At 40.8% G+C, this 19,602-nt stretch overlaps 3 protein-coding genes across 3 annotated transcripts in view; 2 read left to right on the top strand and 1 right to left on the bottom strand.

Moving 5' to 3' along the window:
• The window catches only part of ankrd13c (ankyrin repeat domain 13C), a 14,865-nt gene extending 9,488 nt beyond the window's left edge, over positions 1 to 5,377 (top strand). The window contains exons 7-11 of the mRNA XM_010766506.1: positions 177 to 338; positions 2,916 to 2,995; positions 3,358 to 3,456; positions 3,840 to 3,940; positions 4,073 to 5,377. Coding sequence (XP_010764808.1) covers positions 177 to 338; positions 2,916 to 2,995; positions 3,358 to 3,456; positions 3,840 to 3,940; positions 4,073 to 4,203 — 573 coding nt within the window. The 3' untranslated portion in view covers positions 4,204 to 5,377. The remainder of the gene's footprint in view (positions 1 to 176; positions 339 to 2,915; positions 2,996 to 3,357; positions 3,457 to 3,839; positions 3,941 to 4,072) is intronic.
• A 1,943-nt stretch (positions 5,378 to 7,320) lies between these two features.
• On the bottom strand, positions 7,321 to 15,087 carry srsf11 (serine and arginine rich splicing factor 11). The gene is made up of 12 exons (XM_010766501.1): positions 14,725 to 15,087; positions 13,404 to 13,537; positions 10,692 to 10,795; positions 10,192 to 10,281; positions 10,054 to 10,100; positions 9,834 to 9,967; positions 9,442 to 9,523; positions 9,179 to 9,292; positions 8,879 to 8,968; positions 8,471 to 8,542; positions 8,202 to 8,379; positions 7,321 to 8,108 (listed from the first exon to the last, which is right to left on the bottom strand). Exons 1-12 carry the CDS (start codon positions 14,844 to 14,846, stop codon positions 7,893 to 7,895), a joined length of 1,383 nt encoding a protein of 460 aa, XP_010764803.1. The 5' UTR covers positions 14,847 to 15,087; the 3' UTR covers positions 7,321 to 7,892.
• A 430-nt stretch (positions 15,088 to 15,517) lies between these two features.
• Positions 15,518 to 19,602, top strand: part of xxylt1 (xyloside xylosyltransferase 1) — a 13,705-nt gene continuing 9,620 nt past the window's right edge. Inside the window, exons 1-3 of the mRNA XM_010766505.1 lie at positions 15,518 to 15,957; positions 16,422 to 17,065; positions 18,548 to 18,558. Coding sequence (XP_010764807.1) covers positions 16,526 to 17,065; positions 18,548 to 18,558 — 551 coding nt within the window. The 5' untranslated portion in view covers positions 15,518 to 15,957; positions 16,422 to 16,525. The remainder of the gene's footprint in view (positions 15,958 to 16,421; positions 17,066 to 18,547; positions 18,559 to 19,602) is intronic.

Raw genomic sequence — 19,602 nt, 5'->3', positions numbered from 1 at the left:
ACGGTGTCTTTCATTTTTTGTAAAGCACTTTGAATTGCCTTGTGTTGAAAGGTGCTATATAAATAAACTTGCCTTGCCTTGCCTATCACTTTGTGTTATACTCCCTTTGTCCTTGTGTTTAAAAGAGAAATTGGTGACTCAGCAGGGGATAATCTAACTGTTTCCTCCTCTTCCAGGAGCGAGTGGGAAACTTTCTGGCAGATTTCTACTCTGTGAACGGCTTGGTGCTCGAGTCCAGGAAGAGACGGGAGCATCTGAGCGAGGAGGACATCTTGAGGAACAAAGCCATCATGGAGAGCCTGAGCAAAGGAGGGAATATCATAGAGCAGAACTATGAGGTGAGTCAGCTTTCAAATATGGCTGAGTTTTCATTTCCACAGTATATTGAGGAAAAAAGGGGGCTACCACATTCTCGCAAAAGCAAACAAAGTAAAGGTTTTACAGCTGCAACCATTTTTCCGGAACTACATTTAGTCTTTTATTAAGCCATTTACTGTGTCTTAAGTGGGGTTTTTGTCCTTTCCATCGCCTCTACTCAAACTGATTCCCATCAAGGGGGTTCAATTTCAACGTATTGGCCCACGTGAGTAAAACAAACAAAGTTGGTGGATGCTGAGAAGTCATGCTGTCCTTGGTAAGAAACAGAAGAAGTTATGTCTACTAGTGTGCAGCTTGAACTTGAGAGCAATGGAGGAGGAACTTTTCAGTAAATGTTCTCGCGGATAAACATCCTGTTTACTCAAACTTACAGCGTAACCACCAGTCCAGTCCTGAAACGGTCCTGTCCCGCTGGAACCTTGGGGTAGGACTGAAGTCTCCGACCAAATAAACCTCACAGATCTCCCTACTGTATCTGCACTGCACTGTAGGAACATCACAGACCCCCTGCGGGACCCTGTCAATCTACTCTGCATGCTTTATTGAGACATTCCTGCGTTACTCCCCACTGTCGTTCTTTGATGTTAGATTGGTTTCAGAAATGAAAGCAGGATGAAAAGTTTATACAGGTCCGCCCCATCCACTCTGCATGAATTGAAGTCCCTTCAATGCCACCTAGTGGAGAAAGCTACACAGCTGCACCTTCAGACTCACACTCTGACAGTCCCACTCATCATCCGTCACTGCAGTATGTTCTAGAGTTTGCCCAGCCAGCCTTTGTCTAAACACCGAACATAAAGCCAGTCACACATGAGGAAAGCCTCTCGCCTCTCAATAGATTTTTAACTGCTCTGTGTGTTTTGTGTCCACTCCCCCTTGTTCTGTGCTGGTCTTTGTCTCATCATCTCTATTGTCTGTCAAACTATCACCACTTATTCAAATCACCCATGTGTATTGTGCAAAGCTGTGGGTCTTAGCATCGATGTGGGAATGTTTCTATTTCCACCGCAGCAGTGAAATGATATGTGGAATGTGGGTGAGAGGAAAATAAGCAGCTGCTGTCACGTAGCTGTGTTTACCGGGGCGATGCGGAGAGGGTCAGCGCTGCCTGTGGACAGCGTGGGGGCTTTTGAACAGGGCTGACACTATTGATCACATGGCTGAAGGCTAAAACCCCTGGTGCGATGGAATGATGGAGGGCGGTGAGCGGCACACCGGCCGATCAGGGCCTCAGCTGGCTGCGTGTACTCTGTCCTCGTCACAACAACACGCCACGACCCATACACACAGTGAGAGAGCACAAGGCCGCAGCCGGCAGTGAACACTCCAAAACATATCTGTGTTCAGACTGCAGCTGCGGAAGGAGAGGAACTAAGATATCGCCTCCTTTTGGATTCGCAGCAGTCTTCTTTCACAATCTTATGTCTCGTAGTTCACAACATTTTGCCACATTATTCTGCCCTCGTTGCTTTATTTAACCACGGCTTACAAAAGAGAGGTCAGCTGGCGTGATTCAGGTTGAATGTTGGGAGGAACATCGAGTTCATTTCAGGAGAAAGTCAATTTTAGGAGAAACAGGATGCAGCTCTTCATAGGGTCAGCCAGAGCAATCTTAAAATAAAGTGACGCTGAAGGAGAACTCTTTATTCAAGAGGGCAGGATCATTTTCCTCAGGAAGCTTCGGATATTATTTGATATGAGGAGGAAACTCGTATATGTTTTTATATGGCTGATCTCTAGAGAGGTGTATTTTCTTTGCTGGTGGATAGAGACACAGTTGATAACAAAACTGGAAGCAAAATTGCAATGGAGCAAGAAAGTAAACAACAAAAAGTAAATACCGAAATGTGTACTCATCCTCAGTTGTTCCCAGGACAACAAACATTTAACTTGTATCGACACAGACTGCTGTCTGAGTCTTTAATGCTTCTCTTTCTGGCTGTTTTCTGCTGCTGTAGAAATGTCATTCTCTCAAGTGTGAATGCAAAAAGGGTTAAGAGCAAAAATGCTGCTTTTCAGGAAGTTAGGGGAATTTGTACTTTGATAGATTAACACTGAAATAGGTTAATGTCTCAGGTATCAGCTGTTTAGTGGTGTCTTTAATTATAGTACTTCAGTTTCATTTAATCTGAGAGGCTGTAAAGGCCAAACAGAGGTTAGCGCGTTTAGTGAGGCAGCGGGGCCCCCTACAGGCCTGGGCTGTACATGGCATCGCTCTGTGGGAATGAATAATGGCAGAGTGATAGAGAAACAGTAACATTGTATATTTAATTTGTTTTAAGAGACTATAGATTCTTAACTAAGGTTTCAGATCTGCTGTTGAGCTGATATTGGCATATTTGATCAACCCATTTTAAAACACCCTGGTTAAATGTAATGTTTGTCTCTTTTCAGTTGAATCATTATGACATTTTATTTGTTTATGTGTACCATTGTTTTCCTCTGTTGTGTCTGTTGTGTGTGACCCTGCAGCAGTTTAGTCTTTAGATGCCTTTAACACAACAAAACACAAACATTGTTTTCTCTCTGCTCCTCAGCCGGCGAGGAGGCAATCTCTAACGGCCCCCTCACCCAACACCATATCCTGGGAAGAATACATCAGTGCTGACAACGGAAAGTAGGTTTTACAGAACCATTATGAGCACTAATGGTATTGTAAATCATAGACCTGTTGTATTTGTGAATGAAAGAACTACATTTCTGAAACCATTGTAGCTTATATTATCTTCTTGCTCACATCGAATGTTTCTTTGAATTGAATCTTCCCATGCAAACATCTACATTTTAGAGTCACAGAAAGTTCAACTGCACTTTTCAAAGCTGGTGTTCTTCTCACTGATAAGAGTCACATTCAGTTTCTGAATGAGACACGAGGCAGGGCGAGTTACTTCCGTCAAAAAAGATTTCTGCATGAAAAATCTCTGAGCTCCTCAGCATGAGATAACGTTCTGACAGGTTGTCGTTTGTCTCTCCGCTCAGAGCTCCACATGTGGGAAGAGAGCTGGTCTGCAAAGAGAGCAAGAAGAACTTCAAAGCCACGGTAGCCATGAGTCAAGACTTCCCTCTGGGCATCGAATCGTAAGTCTGCTCCTAACTCAGCCTCCAGACTGCTATTAAAACGCAGACGGACAACATGCTCTCATGTTATCTTCTCAGCAGAGTGGTGATAAAAAGAGAAATGCATTTGTTTCTGAATGTTTGTGTTTCAGCAATGTGTTACAGATCTATCCTCTCAAGCTTATAATATAATGGTGTTGATGAAAGCAGTTAATACTGTTAATAAATACTCAATTGGATATTGAAATAAGTAATTGGATATTAAAAATGTAAGAAAATATAAACAAATCAAAGCAATTATAATTAGATTTGTGAGCATTTAAATACAATAGCCTGTATTTCAGATTTCTATAACCTGCCCTTTGTTGTTGTTTATGTGCTTTGGTGTTTTTGTTTTCCCTCAGGTTATTGAATGTTCTGGAGGTCATTGCACCCTTCAAGCACTTTAATAAACTCAGGGAGTTTGTTCAGATGAAGCTCCCCCCCGGCTTTCCTGTCAAACTGGGTGAGTGGAAGTAACTCAAAAAACATTTCAAATATGGAAGGAAATCTACCGTTGACAGCTCTTACAAAATAAAAGCATGCCTGTAAGATTTCCACAGATTAAATGAGTAATTCCTCTTGTGTCTCTCTGCAGACATCCCAGTGTTTCCCACCATCACAGCCACCGTCACGTTTCAGGAGTTTCGCTACGATGAGTTCGATCAGACCATTTTTACCATTCCCAACGAGTATAAAGAAGACCCTAGCCGCTTCCCTGACCTTTAACATCTCAAGCAGGAACAGGAAAAGAAACGTGCGACAAGGCAACATCATGCTACAAGACATACTTTTTTAAAACTAAAAAGGAAAATAATTCCATCGCCCATCCCGTCCCTGAACACAAACTGCAACGAGTTTTACATCAAGACAGCTGCTGCAGAGAGGTCGACATCGCCTCATAATAACAGTGTTTTAAAAGCTCAGTGTTACAGTACTCACATTCAGGTGGGTTTAATCCCAGTCACATCAATTAAAGGGCATTGAATTTAAACTGGGTTTTCTGTAAACGGGGTATAAGTACAGTTCAGTTGATGCTATGTATTTAAGTGTGTAAGTAATGTTTATAAAGGGAATTTGTTTAACTGACATGTAATAAAGCAATGATATTACTGTGTAAGATTTTGGGGAGGGATTCTGCCAAAAATGACTTTTAGGGTCCTTTTTCTGGCTTCAGTAGACCTTTATAATTTGTTACAGGTCTGAAAGATGCTCCAAAAACAGATACAATTAAAATCATTATTGGGAATTGAGTGAAATTCCTAAGAATCAGTTTTTGCAGAATTCCTTAAATTGTGTGCGAGTGTGTGTAACATCGATTTTATTGAGCGTGGAGTAGCATCACTGAACCTTCGGGCACAATTTAGATCCACTACATTCAGTTGAGTTCATAAACTTTTCTGTGAAACCCAACACTTAATCCTGCTTTTTAAAATATTATAGTTTCATTTTGGCAACGCTACAAATGCTGCAATTTCTGTGGTAAATAAACGTTTTTTTATTTGTTTGAGTGGCAGCAAGTGTAGGTAATGAAGTCTAAGCCTTTTGTTTCATACTACACCTTTGTAAACTATACAAACTGTACAATCTTGCTAAGGAAGGGGACTGGGGATTGTATAGCAAGAAGATATTAGGAAATACAAGACTGTCTACAACATTCATGCCATTTTTACACCTAACAAGAACCAGGCTTTTCCCCTGCACAATATGTAAATACATGTTTTATGAGCTTTTGTCTTTTACGTTCTCTTTTATTATTCTTTGTGCTGATGAATTTAGGGAGACTTGTGGATTTTTTTTTTTATGTAGCGTCACAAGTTAATCAAGAATTTGTTGATTTGTAAAATGGTGGCAGTTGTGATTTTGTACATACTTGTAATGTTTTAAAGGACCAGTGAATCACTTAAGTCTTCTGTCATTATTTCACCAATCTCTGATAAACCTCCTTCAGGTGTGTGACCGGACAATCTTCTCCACAGGGGACAAACCCAGAGCAAAAAGCTTCCTCTGGAAAGTTGAACCCTTCACAAGGGTTTATAGCTGCTGCTGTAATTCATGGGCTTTCAATAACAACAGGTGCTCCTGTTTACATATGTGAAGGTTAAAGTGTAAACAATTGGCCTGTTTGCCTCTATGTTCAGTATCACTATAAACAGGGGTGCACATAAGTGGTACGCAGGTACGCATGCGCGGCAACAATCTCAAATGCGTACCGTCACTTGTGTCACAAAGCGCATTTGCGTACCGACGTACTTGTGAAGCTTTTCCAGAAGGCGGTTAGATCACCGGACGACAGAGTCGGTTTCCGTGTGCACAGACAGGGCTGCTGTTAACGTCGGTCTGTACAGCAGCACTGCGCTAAAACAGCTGATCACAACGTTCACACCCCCCACCCCCCGCTGACATTCGCGATACAGAGGGCTTCATGGGAACTTTGAGGGGAGCCGGAAGTTGGAGTACCAAACACTGACTCCAGGTACTCATCTCAGTACCTCAATGAGAAAGTTGTGTGCACCCCTGACTATAAACAAATACAGCACTTTTAGTTTTTTGCATTACATTCCTCAGTACGGGCAGCAAAGCTTGGCAGTGCACATCCTCACTGACATAAAAGTTGACATTTTATTCCATGCTCCTTCCTGTCTTAAGCTATTTAAATTGTCCATGTTTAAAGTAGGACATTCATCATTCAACATGTCTGATGTAGGGCAAAAACTTGTATAAATCTCCAACACTATTTTCATAAAAAATGCACTAAAAATAAAGATTCCACATATCTGCCATTTTCATTTGTTTTATTTCTTGTAATTGGAACGTCAGAATGGTAGTATGGCTTAAAAGAAATGTAAGTAATAAAATAGTGTATCTATAAAATAGACATAAAAGAACAAGTCTTTGAAAAATCTAAGTCATAGTAAAGTCTCTTGCAAAAATATTTCAAAATTCAGTGTATATTGTTGGAAAACAAGTCATAATGTTAAATTAGTCATATAGTCAGTATGTAAATAATATAGTTCGTCATATAGGCCTACACTTGTCATAGTATATCTTCTATAACTAAATAAAAAAGTTATAGTCTCTAAACAATTGTATACTCATAGTATATTATGTCTTTAAAATTAAATAAAAACGATCAAAGTTTAGTTTTTAATTATCTCAAATGAAAGGGCCACGTTGGTATTGTAGGCCAGTGCAGCCCCTCAGGCCTGTGGTGGTGTGTGCGGCCTCAGACTACGTCCGAAAAAGGTGGGGCACACAACCTTGATAACAGCCACATAAGGTCTGTGTTTAAGGTTTCCTCCCCAGCTAGTAGGCGCCTCGATATGTCAGTCAGAGGAATCGAGGTGTTCAATGTATTTAAACTTTGAGGGCAGCGCTTGGCGACGAGTTCGGTGCAATAAATTCGAGTAGTACGCGACGTCAAGGGATACGTTCCAATCCGAATAGTCGGTTCGGTCCACCCCTGGTCGTGACTTCAGAAGCTGAGATAGAGAACTGCTAGTTGCATGGCTACCGCGTCCTTGCTACTGTCGCTGAAATAGCGTTCTGTCATCAATGCTAGTGCTGCTAGCTAAAGTTAGCAACGTCTGTCCATAATTGTGCTGTTCAATGAGATAGGAAAATATATTTTGTGTATTTTGTGAAAACCTCAATCATATGCTGGCGTCTTAAATTAACACTGTTATATACTACGGTTTGAGCCTTACAAAAACCCGAAGTTTAATCAAGCAATTAGCATTTTTTGGGCGGTTATTGTGAGAGATATGATGCAACAGTGAAGAACTTAATTACAAGAACTGTAAAACATTTCGAACATCTACTAAAACATTTCAATGACAACACAAGTTGACAGTTTGACACAATTTTATTAGTTTCCTTTGGGAAAACCTACCGACTTCGTTGCAACACCACATTTCAATCTACAGTGTACACTTACAAAGAGTTCAGCTCGAACACAACGTTGTGCATTACAGTTAAACAAAAATGATTCAGCAACCAAAAGAATGAGCATGAAGCCAGTGCTGGGTGGTGAGGGACTAACAGTCTGAGGCAAGAAAGGACTTGATCCTGACTAGTAAATATTTACAGACAGCATTTTAGTGGGAAATGCTGAGTATTTTACTGCCAGTAAAACATTTGAACACAAAGGCAACAAAAACAAAAAATTCAACAGGATCTTAAAAAAGTACAGCATTGACAATTAAAAACCACGTTGCATGTTATTTATATTTAGTCCTTGTTTTCTCCTTTCTTTACAAAAATTATTTAACTGCTTTCCGTTTAAACCACCCCAATGCTTCTACAGTTAATACAACAAATCTTTTCAACTTTGAGTGAACAGGCACCGACATGTGGCCTATATTAAAAAATATAAAACAGAACAGTGGACAGAAAACACGGTCTGGTTCGGAACGCTCCTAGTCGCTCATCTCCATGTCTTCCTGGTGATGGTCGTCTCCATTTAGTTTGGACTTTTTGGGGATTTGGCCCTCGGATCTCTCTATCTCCTCCGGGCCTTTGCGGGTGGGGGTTGAGGCGGAGTCAGAGTCGGTCTTCCTCTCATCGTCATCCTCCTCCAGTCCTTCCTTTTCACTGTCATAACCCTGCTCCTCTTCATCGTAATCCCGGGTCACCTGTCCAAACAATTCAAGTAACTTAAATTCAAGTCCCATGAAATGTAGCCACCTGGGACTATATTTAATGGTAATGTCAGGCGCTTAATGTACCTTCACGTCTCCCTTCTCGCTATCAGACTTGCGATCGCGATCTCGCTCTTTGTCTTTGACCTTCTTCTTCTTGCTGCTGGAGCGTTCTCTCTCATCTCTGCTGCGATCTCTGTCCTCCCTCCTGTCTCTTTCCCGGTCCTTCTCACGCTCCTTGTCCTTCTTTTTTTCCTTCTTGTGACTGCGAACATGACAAATGTATCATTTTTAGTTTGTATACTAAAAATAACTGCATGTATTACATTGAATGTTAAACGTGTTGAACGACTCACCGTTTGGGCGATGGAGACCTGGACAGCTTCTTCTTGGGGGACCGAGTTGCACTTCGGCTTCGCCTGTGTCTCCTGAGAAGCAACATTAAAGAAAGATCTGTTAAGAAATCTGTCATTTCCAAATGATGTACTGCTACCAAGGAGAATTATTTTCTGTTGTGAATGTAACATCTCATTGAGGAAAGTATTGTTTCAATTGTAATAAGTCATCTTAATAATTAGGTTTTAAAATATATGATTGTATTCCATTCAGACAACACAAATGAGTGGTTCATTTCAAGAGACCGTCTGATGTTTATAAATGTTGTTTTATTAAAGAGCAATAGTATCCATTCAGACGTTGTTGCCATTCCAATTGGTTAGTCCACAGAAGAATGACTTAAATAATAGTTATCTGCTCAAACTCACCGACTGATGCTTCGGGACCTCCTGGCACTGCTGTAGCTCTTTGGAGGCGTCTTTGACCTTTTCTTGGACTTTTCCTCCTTCCTCCTGTCCCTGATCCACACAACCACGGTCAACATTAGCAAACAGCAGAACATTGCATCAAAAAAAAGCAGTAAACTTGATCTACTGGTAGCTTTTTTCAAAGTAGCGTGTGTTCAAAAGGTGGTCGTTAAAAGTCATAACACAGACTCTGCACTAGTCGACACACTTTGTGGCCGATAAAAGTAAGTTGTGTTGCAGAGGATCAGTGCAGCTGCTGACCTGGATTTACTGCGGCGGTTCCGGTCTCGAGAGTGAGTCCTCCTCCTGCGGGGGCTCTTAGACCTCCTCCTGCTCCTCGAATGGGACCTCCGTCGAGATTTGCTCTTCGAACGTCTGCCGAAATTAAGAGATTCAACATTTTATAACAGAAAACTTCAGTCAGTACAAAATATTCTATTTACGTCTTGTATGTAGAGGCCACAATCCATTTTGTTTTTCCATCTGACAGTGCGAGTAACAGCTTGTCATGCAGCGGTCTTTACCTGTGTCTTGAGCGAGACCTGGAGCGCCTGCGCCGGGAACGCGAACGGGAGCGGGAATGTTTACGCTTGTCCTCCTTTTTATCTGCAAAATCAGTGAAAGAAGTTAAACATCTTCATGGTAGGAAACATAATGCTCACCAAGGGGTTTGAAATTAGCCTCATATTGGTGAGTAAGTCTCAGAAGGCTATAGGTGGCTAATATTTGTAGCAATAATAGTCAGTTAGTCACGTAATAACAAAGCTATTTTGTATCTTTTTTGGTTGCTAATTGTAGACATGTACTCAGACAATAGAACAAATATTCCACTGAATACGGACTGAACTAAAGTGCAGCACCATATTTAATGGATCAGGACGTCAGCAGCTGAATGAAAGAAGATCAGAGCACTCACTTCCTGGCTCGATGGCGGCAGAGATGAGAGACTGCGCCTCTCGGACTCTCTTCATGGCCTCTTCAATCTCCTTATTGGAGGCATCGTTCTTCATCCCTGGATTCATGCCCAGTCCGGCGGCCAATGGGTTCATTCTGAAAATGCCATCAATGATTTAGTTTTTCTCTTCAAATAAATATTTAGGATTGCATAATCTGCAGGATTGTGGATCGTCTCTTACTTTGGGTCCATGGACTGCATGAGCTTAAGGAAGTCTGCAGAAAGAGCCTGAAAAGAGATACAAAGAGGAAATGACTTTTAGAAGGAAATGATCTTATCTAAACATGCGGTGACTAAGGGCGACTGAGCAGGTGCTCACCTGGGGGTTCATGTTGGGGCCCTGCATTCCCATGGCAGCCATCTGCTCCATGTTAGGAACTCCAAGCCCCCCGAATGGATTCCCTCCCATCTGAAACAACACATGCTCTTTACAATGTAACCCTCTTCAACATCTAGTTCATGTTTACCTTCTTCAACACATCAATATAAATCAAATGTCAATTAATCAGAGACCTAGAAGAGTTTACATCCTCTAAAAAACAAATGTCCAAAACTCACAGAAGCCTGGCCTCGTAAAAACATTTATAATATTACATCATTTGTCTTAGTTATGTTGAGGAGTCAACTAAAGCTTCTTTTCATTTGTCGATAGAGACAGTTAATGTAAGTCCATGGTGATGTCTTTCAAATACATTTTAACTACTAATGAACCCAGAATGTGAACTGTTCAAATATATGTTATGACACTTTTGATCAAACAAACATGTACAGTAATAGGAAACTATCACAATTTCAATGCAAAGTTTAGTCAAAGCTCACCAGAGGATTGGGTGTGGGAAGAAGCCCCCCCCCCGGCATCATTCCTGCCACGGCATTGGCCGGGGCGAGAAGCGACATAGCTTTAGATTCATCAGGAATGACTCCTGGAGAAAAACAAAAACATTTCAGTCCACGCACGGCGCAAACATCGATAAACACTCAGACAAGACTTGCAGACAAGCCTCCTCTTACTACTCTGAGGTAAAAAAATAAAGTATGAAAAATCCACTTTTTTTTGTCTTGTCTGTAAATCTTGATCCCTGACTTTTGTTGTTGTTGTGAAAGTATGATTGTAGGATTAGCAGCTATGAGTTTATAAGTCACAATACACACTGTGGTCAACACTGCCAAGATTTTTTCACCTGTACTTGATTTTTAAGTCATGAACCAAACGTGAGCAAGCACAGCCAGTTGTCCCGTGGGATGTGCTCTCAACTTTCATTAGATGTTTTATGAACAAGCGACTCGTGCCGGCTGCTTCGCTATAAAGCACACAAAAACATTGAGATACAGAAAACAAAGTTCATGATTTGGGTGTAGACAAGGATACATTTCAACATCACTTACCATTACCTATACTAAAACAGAAAAGGTTCACACATATTACCTTTTCTGGGCTTTTGTTGGTGGTAACTTTGTACAATCCCACCAAAAAAACAGAACAACTTAAATTGGAGACCAGATCAAGTATTGCCAACACGCTACAATACTGCTAAATTGTAGCCAACAGTTTGTCACTAAAAGCACTAAACAATATCAAAGATAAACTGCACTTAACATTAAAGGGCTATTAAAGCTGTGACAAAATCATGACAAATGTGCCCAGAGCTGAAGAAACCAAACAGGAAAATCTAATGGAGATGGTCATCCATGGTGCAATCTGAAAACAGTCTATTTATAATCTGATATTTTACTTTATAAAAAAAATTAAATAAAGGGGGGGAGAGAGGGAGACACACACACACACACACATGCGCCCACACACACACACGCACACACACACAACAGAAAGGACACTTGAGAAACAGGATAAGGCTGCAGAAGACAAAACTGTTGGTGGCATTTTCAGGAGGGCCTGGTATATAGGGCTGGCTGAACCAGGAAAAAGAACTGTAAAACACAACAACAAAAGAAACACCACTGTTAAATGTGAGATTCACTCAACTCATGTGTGGAGAGGGTCAATAAAAAGCATTTGTACTGCAACATCAAGCAGAGAAACTACTTTCATCTGGTGTGTTAGTGAAAATTTGGAAATACAGATGCAGTTTAAAATATCAAAAGGCTTTGGCACATTCAGCAGGTAAATGCCAAAGGCAGTTTGTGCGCTCATCATGTTAATCAACTTCCACAACACCTGTTCAGTCTAACTGTAGAGGATGGCACACACCTTCAAAGTATATTCTAGCATGCACAGCTGATTAGTCCGTCTACCCTGCATGCTTTGTGCTGGTGTAGGGATGCCCCGAACATTTAACCCCAATCTGAGCCATTTAATATATCCATTCTGCCATGTCCCGATCCAATATTTATATTTTCCTTTATTATTCAGCTATAATCAAGCCAATATTACACTTAGTAATGAGATTTAGTTTGTATGTGTTTGGGAAACAGCTCTGCATTAAAGGAAAACAAGGCTATACCCTAAACACCCACACAGGAGAAATGATCAGGTATTAGGCAGATTAGACTTCTCTTTAGCACCGAGTGGACCTGTAAGACTGCCATTACATCTATTAGGGCGGGACAATTTACACCTGGAGCTAGGAGACATTAGTGAAGTGCCAGCTATAGCCCTGCCCAATAAACCTACAAAATATCTCTCATCAGCCAGCAACTGAAAACAGCAGTGCATGTGCAGGGATCAATGTGTTCCTACAGCTAGCTAATTGTTTTTGCAGCAAAGAAACTACATGCATGTTTGCTACAAATTTCTTACAATATATTTATTTAAAAAAAGAGCTGTGAAACAACTGCAGAATGCATATTGGTTCAAGCACAATGGAACATTGTAACAACTGGTGTTTCTTTTGTGCAAAAGGTTTAAATATAAACAGAGGATCAGAGAGCGTGTGCATGATTCAAAGTCAAAGCCAATACATTTAAATATATCTTGTCCGATTTGATCTGCCTCGATACAAACCAGCAGATCTGCTCGGGGCATCCCTAGTCTGGTGATGCTCATTGAAATGTATTTTAATGTAAAATGTATTTAAACATGTGAGGTATTGAGATTGCCCTACACCCTCTCCCACCACCCCCTCATTTTGCTTAAGAGTTGTGTGGCTATCCTTTAAAAAAAAAGATGCCTTAAACAGAGAGAAACAAAGTAAATAATTAATATTTTACTGGAGAACAAGAGAGAGAAGGGGGCTTGCGAGCCTGGTGCCATTATTTTTTCTAATCTCCTGATGGCAGCAGAGGACCACTTTCAGCCAGCAAGGAAGGGGCTCTCTGCAAATGACTTGTCCACTATGAAACCACAACACAAATAACAGAGAGAGAAGTTTACAGCTAGATTGTCAGACATGGACACAAATTCACATTTCCCTTGTATATACCTAATAATGCCAAGCATTGAGAAGCTTAGCGATTTCTCTTGGTCACAAAATAACTCAATGTGTTTGCAATTCTATCAAAAATAACCTACACATTGGGATGTATGTTTAGAGATAGCCATGTGAGCAGGAGAGTAATAAAGCAGACACCCACCTTCAGCAAAAGGGACCACGATCAAAGCTCGGTCCACGAAGACGGTGTTCGTCAGGTGTTGGGAAACTCCCACCGACTCAGACTCAAGGAACTTTACAAAACAGACACGTGAAGTCACAGGCAAGGGAGAGTCACTGGAAGAAAATACAGATATGTTGTGCAAAGAATACAAACAAGGAGAAAACATGCCTTCTTCAAACTGACCTGATTGAGTTTTGTGTCCCCAGGGACAAGTAACTTAAAAATGGATCATGGTATATACAGTCTCTACATCCTCGATTTAGGCAAACAATGAATCTTAGGATATATTTTGTAGCGTATATAGTGTAATCACAACTCTCATTGACAAATTTGTTGAGAATCACTGTCAATCACTGACGCTTTGAACCTTTGTTGTTGTTAGTCCTCGACATCTCCTACCTGCTGACAAGCCAGGTGTAATTGGATACAGGAAAATACAAAGCAGAGAACAATTATTTCCTACTATAGCCAACTTTGAAATACTGTATATTATGTATTAGCATCCCAAGTGAGAGACAGGGACCTTAGAAATTGGGCACAGGAAGTGACTGGCATTACACTATAAGCATTGAATTAGTGTGGTTTTCCACTTCGTATAAATCAGGATTTTCTACTTAAGGAAATACTGTAGCTGTGACTTCTTGAATCTAGAGACGAAAGTCATGGTCCTCATTGATTCATCTGATAATTACTCAAGTTTTTAGTATATACAAATCACAAAGAGAAAGTCATAGCAAGAAGACATGGACAAAATATCCCATTTACAGTTTTGTTAAGCAAAGAAAGGCTTTGTGTAGGGCTGAAAAAAACGAATCAATCGCACCAACTATCAATACAAATGTAGGTGTCATTTATCAAACAAAAATGCCATGCTAACGCTATCATAAATAACTCAAATATGATAATTGTCAATTGAATATCTTTGTGTTTTAGATTAAACAAAAACTTTGTATGGAAACTTTGATTTACCATTTTGTAAACCTACTTTCAGATTGGTGGCTAAGATAATGAAGCAAACACAACTGGTTTAATTCTCATGTACGACTGGGAGCTATCACACCACTAAGTCTGTTTTAAAAAAGGACATTTAATTCCGTCCTAAATCTCTCTAACAAACACAACAGGAGAAATTATCAGTATTAGTCCCTCATCCCTGCTGAAGCTTCCACTAAAGGCGCGGGGAAACGTTAGTATTAGCATGAGGCCTACTCGGCTCTGCAGGCCTAATGAGAGGCCGAGCCCTTAACAACTTTAGCTCAGCAACATAGCGTTTTACTTATTTATATTTCACAATACTCACTCAGGTGGAAACAGTTTGAGCTCCTCTATGTTTCCGAGGAATCCGAACAGAGTCCGCATTTGCTCGGACGTTGTGCTCGGGGAAACATTAGTCACCTGAATGACGTGCGTGTTAGAATTCATTTTGCAATGAGTGCTAATCGAGCTAGCTAGCTCTGCGCCAGCAACGTGCCTGAATTTAAAACAAAAAAGAGACGAGCTATGTTGTGTTTACGAGGAAAAGAGCGTCAGGCGATTACAAGACCTGGCATTTTTCCTGTAAACAGAAGCTAGTTAATGTTTGCTGCGGGCTAATGTCTACGACAGCCGCGAGCACAGAGCAACAATAGCGCTGCCGAAAATGTCGTGAGGCACTGGTGCCGCATTAAGGTGCAGTTTCTAAACTCGTATTTGTGAATCTTCACCTTGTGTGTCCCAGTAAAATAGTGCAAATACATATGACTGTATTTTTTTTGGTTAATTATTATGGGGGGGGGGAATCGAACACGTCACATTACCTGAATATATTCTTACTAAATATATTATTAGGTATTTGTTGTTTTATATTAAGAAAACGTTTGTCTGTTAGATTTTGTTATTAGAATATGTATTTTGTTCATTAAAAATACTGAATCGAATCATGAATGAATTATTTGAAAAATAAATGTATTCATATGTAATAAACACATGAATAACGTGCAATTCTTCTACAACGATTGCTGAGTCGTTTATGTAAAAATTGCACTTTTCCAACAGTCCTTAGAGGCAGCATGGCTGAACCCAAAGTGGGTGTGGCTAGATTGCGTCACAGACAGTATGTTGTTGCTAGGTTGTTAGCTAGAGATTTATCCAACTAATCGTTTTGCCATTTTTTCTCTTGAAATCACAAAGCCCTGCAAACACCGTAATAGCGAAAGAACGACGCATGTATGCAAGGGTGCATTTGCATTTTAAACAACCAAACAGCTTTGCTTTATGCTCGGGTTAAGCAAACAGCGTCGGACTCAACGACCAACATAGAGGCGCAAAGTCGACGTCTGCTAACTTAGCATCTTCGTAAAGCAGCCGGCATGTCAACAGTTTGCCGCAGGGTTTCTTACTGCAGGGATTTAGTTTGTGGGGCATTTCGTGGACTTTAACCTTGTCCTTATTGTCAATGTTAAGTCAGCTAATGCAGCATTACTTCAGAAACGTGAGGCTCTAGAGACACGGGGCGAACAAGATGGCAAAATGAAACTGCAGAGATCAACGACAGGCAAGTACATGCAGTTTTTCTTCCCCATCTGTTAAACCAAATAGTATTGTGTGTGCATGTTAACTAATGAGATTAAGAGGTTGAGAGCTTAAGTTTGCACGGTGCAACATTGGCGAGGAATGGTTGTTAAACCTGCGATGCAAGAGCTCTTGGAAACTAGTATATTTTGCCCATAGACTGTTTACATAAAGATTTACCCCAAACACTTTGAATATTATGGAACCCATGTATTCCAATGCACGAAAAATACAATTAAAAGGTATACAGGCTTTGAGTATTGGAAGATGTTATTCTAACAAACTACAAGACTTAAAGTACCTGTCATATTTTACTGTGGTGTTTCACTAAAGGTAAAGGTAACATAATCAACAAACGAGTGCACAAAATGTAGACCTATATACTGTTTATTGCAACCAGTTCCATCTCTGTATTTCAAGACTGAAGTATTGTTTTTTTTCTTACAGGAAGATGTGGGTAATTTACCACACATAGCTACAACATGGAGGGACATAACCTGGTGACTGTAATGCCTTGCACACCCCCACTCTTATGACACCAACAGGGAGATATGGGCTTCCTCAGACTGGTGGTCAGAATCATGGGTAGGATCAGTACTTTCCGGTCCTATCAGTTTGTGCTTCTGCTCGCTGCTGCGCTTGCTGTTGCAGCTTTTTACTACTTCGGCTCAGAGAGGCAGAACTTCTCCAGCACCACAAAGAGGATCAAGCAGACCCAGTCCACACACAACACCAACAGAAATGATGCAGATTTAACTGTGGACACCAGGCTCTCACCCAAAGATGTATCTGAGGAGCAGGGAGAGGAACAGCAAGATGTGGGAGGAGTGAGCGAAGAATTTAGGCCTGGGAAGGGAGAGATTGGTGGCTCTGGTGACCAACACTACCACGCACTCATGATGTTCACCAAGGTGGACAAAAGTCGGAGTCTGCAGGACAAGTTCAGAGTGGCAATGTTGTCTATGGTGAAGCACGGAGAGTTCATGGAAGGAGAAGTGTTGGTCCTTCATTTTGTGAGCGATCCAGCCAGCAAAGAACTGGGAGAGAAGATGCTGCAGGAATTTCTCCTTGATGCAACGTTTAAGTACGAGGTAAGCATTCTAAAAAAGTTAAACCATACTAGGAATCTGTTATCTATTGCTTTCAATATAAGAGGTTTTGGTGTCCTTTTTAAGGGTTCTTGTTTCAAATAACTACTTCATTTTATTTTCCCCCAGTAAATTAACTAAGTGAGTATTGTCTTCAAATCTCTGGTGTGATACAGTGGCAGAGAAACACATCTTGTATTTAAACTACACAGCTCTGATGAACCCGCAGTAGAGTTTCTTACAGATGCAAAAGAGTATCATTATGTTAACTTAACCAACATATTTTTAACAGGAATAAATAATTGTCAGACAAACACATATGCTGTTTAAAGTTGATACACATGGGGGCAGTGTTGGCCTGCAAATCTCATTCCTTACTGATGGAGGCATCCCCTCCCCTACTGTGTTCTCTCAGCCAAAACAGAGGATTATGTTCCCTTTGTGTTGCATGCAATGTCCTGCCTTGTTCATCCTCTTTTGTATTCCTCTCAGAGCACAAGATCTTAAAACCTGTTTACAATTTTCTCTCTCTGATCCTCCTCACCTGCCAGACCTTTCCTCTTAGGAATGTCTCATCATCGACAACATCTGCTGTTGTTTCAGCTTTGTATTGTCTCAGGCTGATCCCTTGGCTGCTCTGGTAGGGTCGAGGTTTACTCAGCTTTGCACCTTGGCATTTTGGAGCCTGTGGGTCAGATGGCTTGCTGCTCATTTAACTCTCTGTACTTAGACCAAGCTAAAAGTCTTGTAGGAGAACAACTGTGTGTTGAGTCAAATACAGAAAACATTGATCTGCTGTGTAAGACAAGACAAGCTATTTCTTAAAAAATACATGATACTAGCGTGCAGAGATTATCAACCAAAACACTTCTTTCAAGTATAACTCAGCCAATAATTATAAAGGCTCTGTGTATAACTATTAAAGTTAGTAAAAATACAGAACATGGATAGGATGCTATGGTGGTCAAAAAATCTGTCCACAGTCAGAGACACGGAGATATAAACACCTGTCAAAGTACACACAAAATCTTCTTCAGTAGCCAATAAGTACGTAGGGGTTGGGGGTCTTTCATAATGTACAAGTCCCAAACAGCCCATGAAATCAGCTATAGCAATCCCACATTATGTATGTACACCATCAACATTAATAGTAGTGCTTCTCAGATAGATAGCGCTGTTTGTTGTGTATTCGAAATGCATTTGTGCATCACAAGTGGGTAGGAATTTAGCTGTATGCAGTTAAGCATATTTTACTTATCAGCTGACATTTGCGGTGCTGCCAATATATCTATGATATGCCCAAAATCACCAAAAATAACATACTGATGTATGAGTAATCAATCAATCAATCAATCAATCAATCAATCAATCAATCAATCAATGTTTATTTATATAGCCCAATATCACAAATGTTACATTTGTCTCAGTGGACTTCACAGTTTGTACAGAATATCAGTATGACAATACGACACCCTCTGTCCTTAGACCCTCACATCGTACAAGGAAAGACTTCCAAAGAAGGAAAAACCCCACAGTTTAAAGGGGAAAATGGGAGAAACCTCAGGGAGAGCAACAGAGGAGGGATCCCTCTCCCAGGACGGACAGACGTACAATAGATGCCGTGTGTAAATCGAAGAGATAATACATTTACAACATAGGTAGACCAAATGTTTGAAAATGCATGTGTCTATAATAAGAAGATGAATCCACAAGGATGTCAACAATCCTGTGGGAGCCATCAGGGAAGTGGTATGATGAAAGTCAGGCAGGACCGCAGAGACAGGCTCAGCCACGACTCGAAATCCAGGACTCCGATCAGGACTCAGGATCAGCCACGACTCAGGATCCCAGCGTAGATAGACACCAAAAAGAAATTTGGGGGAAGCTGGGTTATTCCGAACATGAGAGTACACAGGTACAGACAGAGAGAAGGAAGAAGTAAGATGTCCCCCGACAAATTAAGCCTATAGCAGCAAAACTAGGGGCTGAATCTAATCAGCCCTAACTATAAGCTTTATCAAAAAGGAAGGTCTTAAGCACACTCTTAAAAACGGATAGGGTGTCCGCCGCCCGAACACAAACTGGAAGCTGATTCCACAAAAGTGAAGCTCGATAAGAAAAGGCTCTGGCTCCCATTGTACTTTTAAAAACTCTAGGAAAAACCAACAACCCCGCATTCTTGGAACGCAATGCCCTAGTAGGACAGTATATTATAAGGAGTTATTTAAGGTAAGATGGCGCCTGACAATTACGGGCTTTGTAGGCGAGAAGAAGAATTTTAAATTCTATCCTGTGTTCTATAGGGAGCCAGTGTAAGGCAGCCAGAAAAGGAGTAATGTGGTCCCTTTTCCTAACTCTGGTTAGTACACGAGCTGCAGCATTTTGAATCAACTGAAGCGACTTAACTGACTTCTTGGTACACCCTGATAATAAAGAGTTACAATAATCCAGCCTTGAAGTAACAAATGCAAGGACTAGTTTCTCTGCATCGTTTTGAGGCAAGATATGCCTGATATTTGCAATGTTACGTAGATGAAAGA

This window comes from Notothenia coriiceps, unplaced genomic scaffold (assembly GCF_000735185.1).
Source record: "Notothenia coriiceps isolate Sejong01 unplaced genomic scaffold, NC01 NC01_scaffold00003343, whole genome shotgun sequence".
Lineage (NCBI taxonomy): Eukaryota > Metazoa > Chordata > Actinopteri > Perciformes > Nototheniidae > Notothenia > Notothenia coriiceps.
This window is presented reverse-complemented; position numbering and strand designations above follow the sequence as displayed.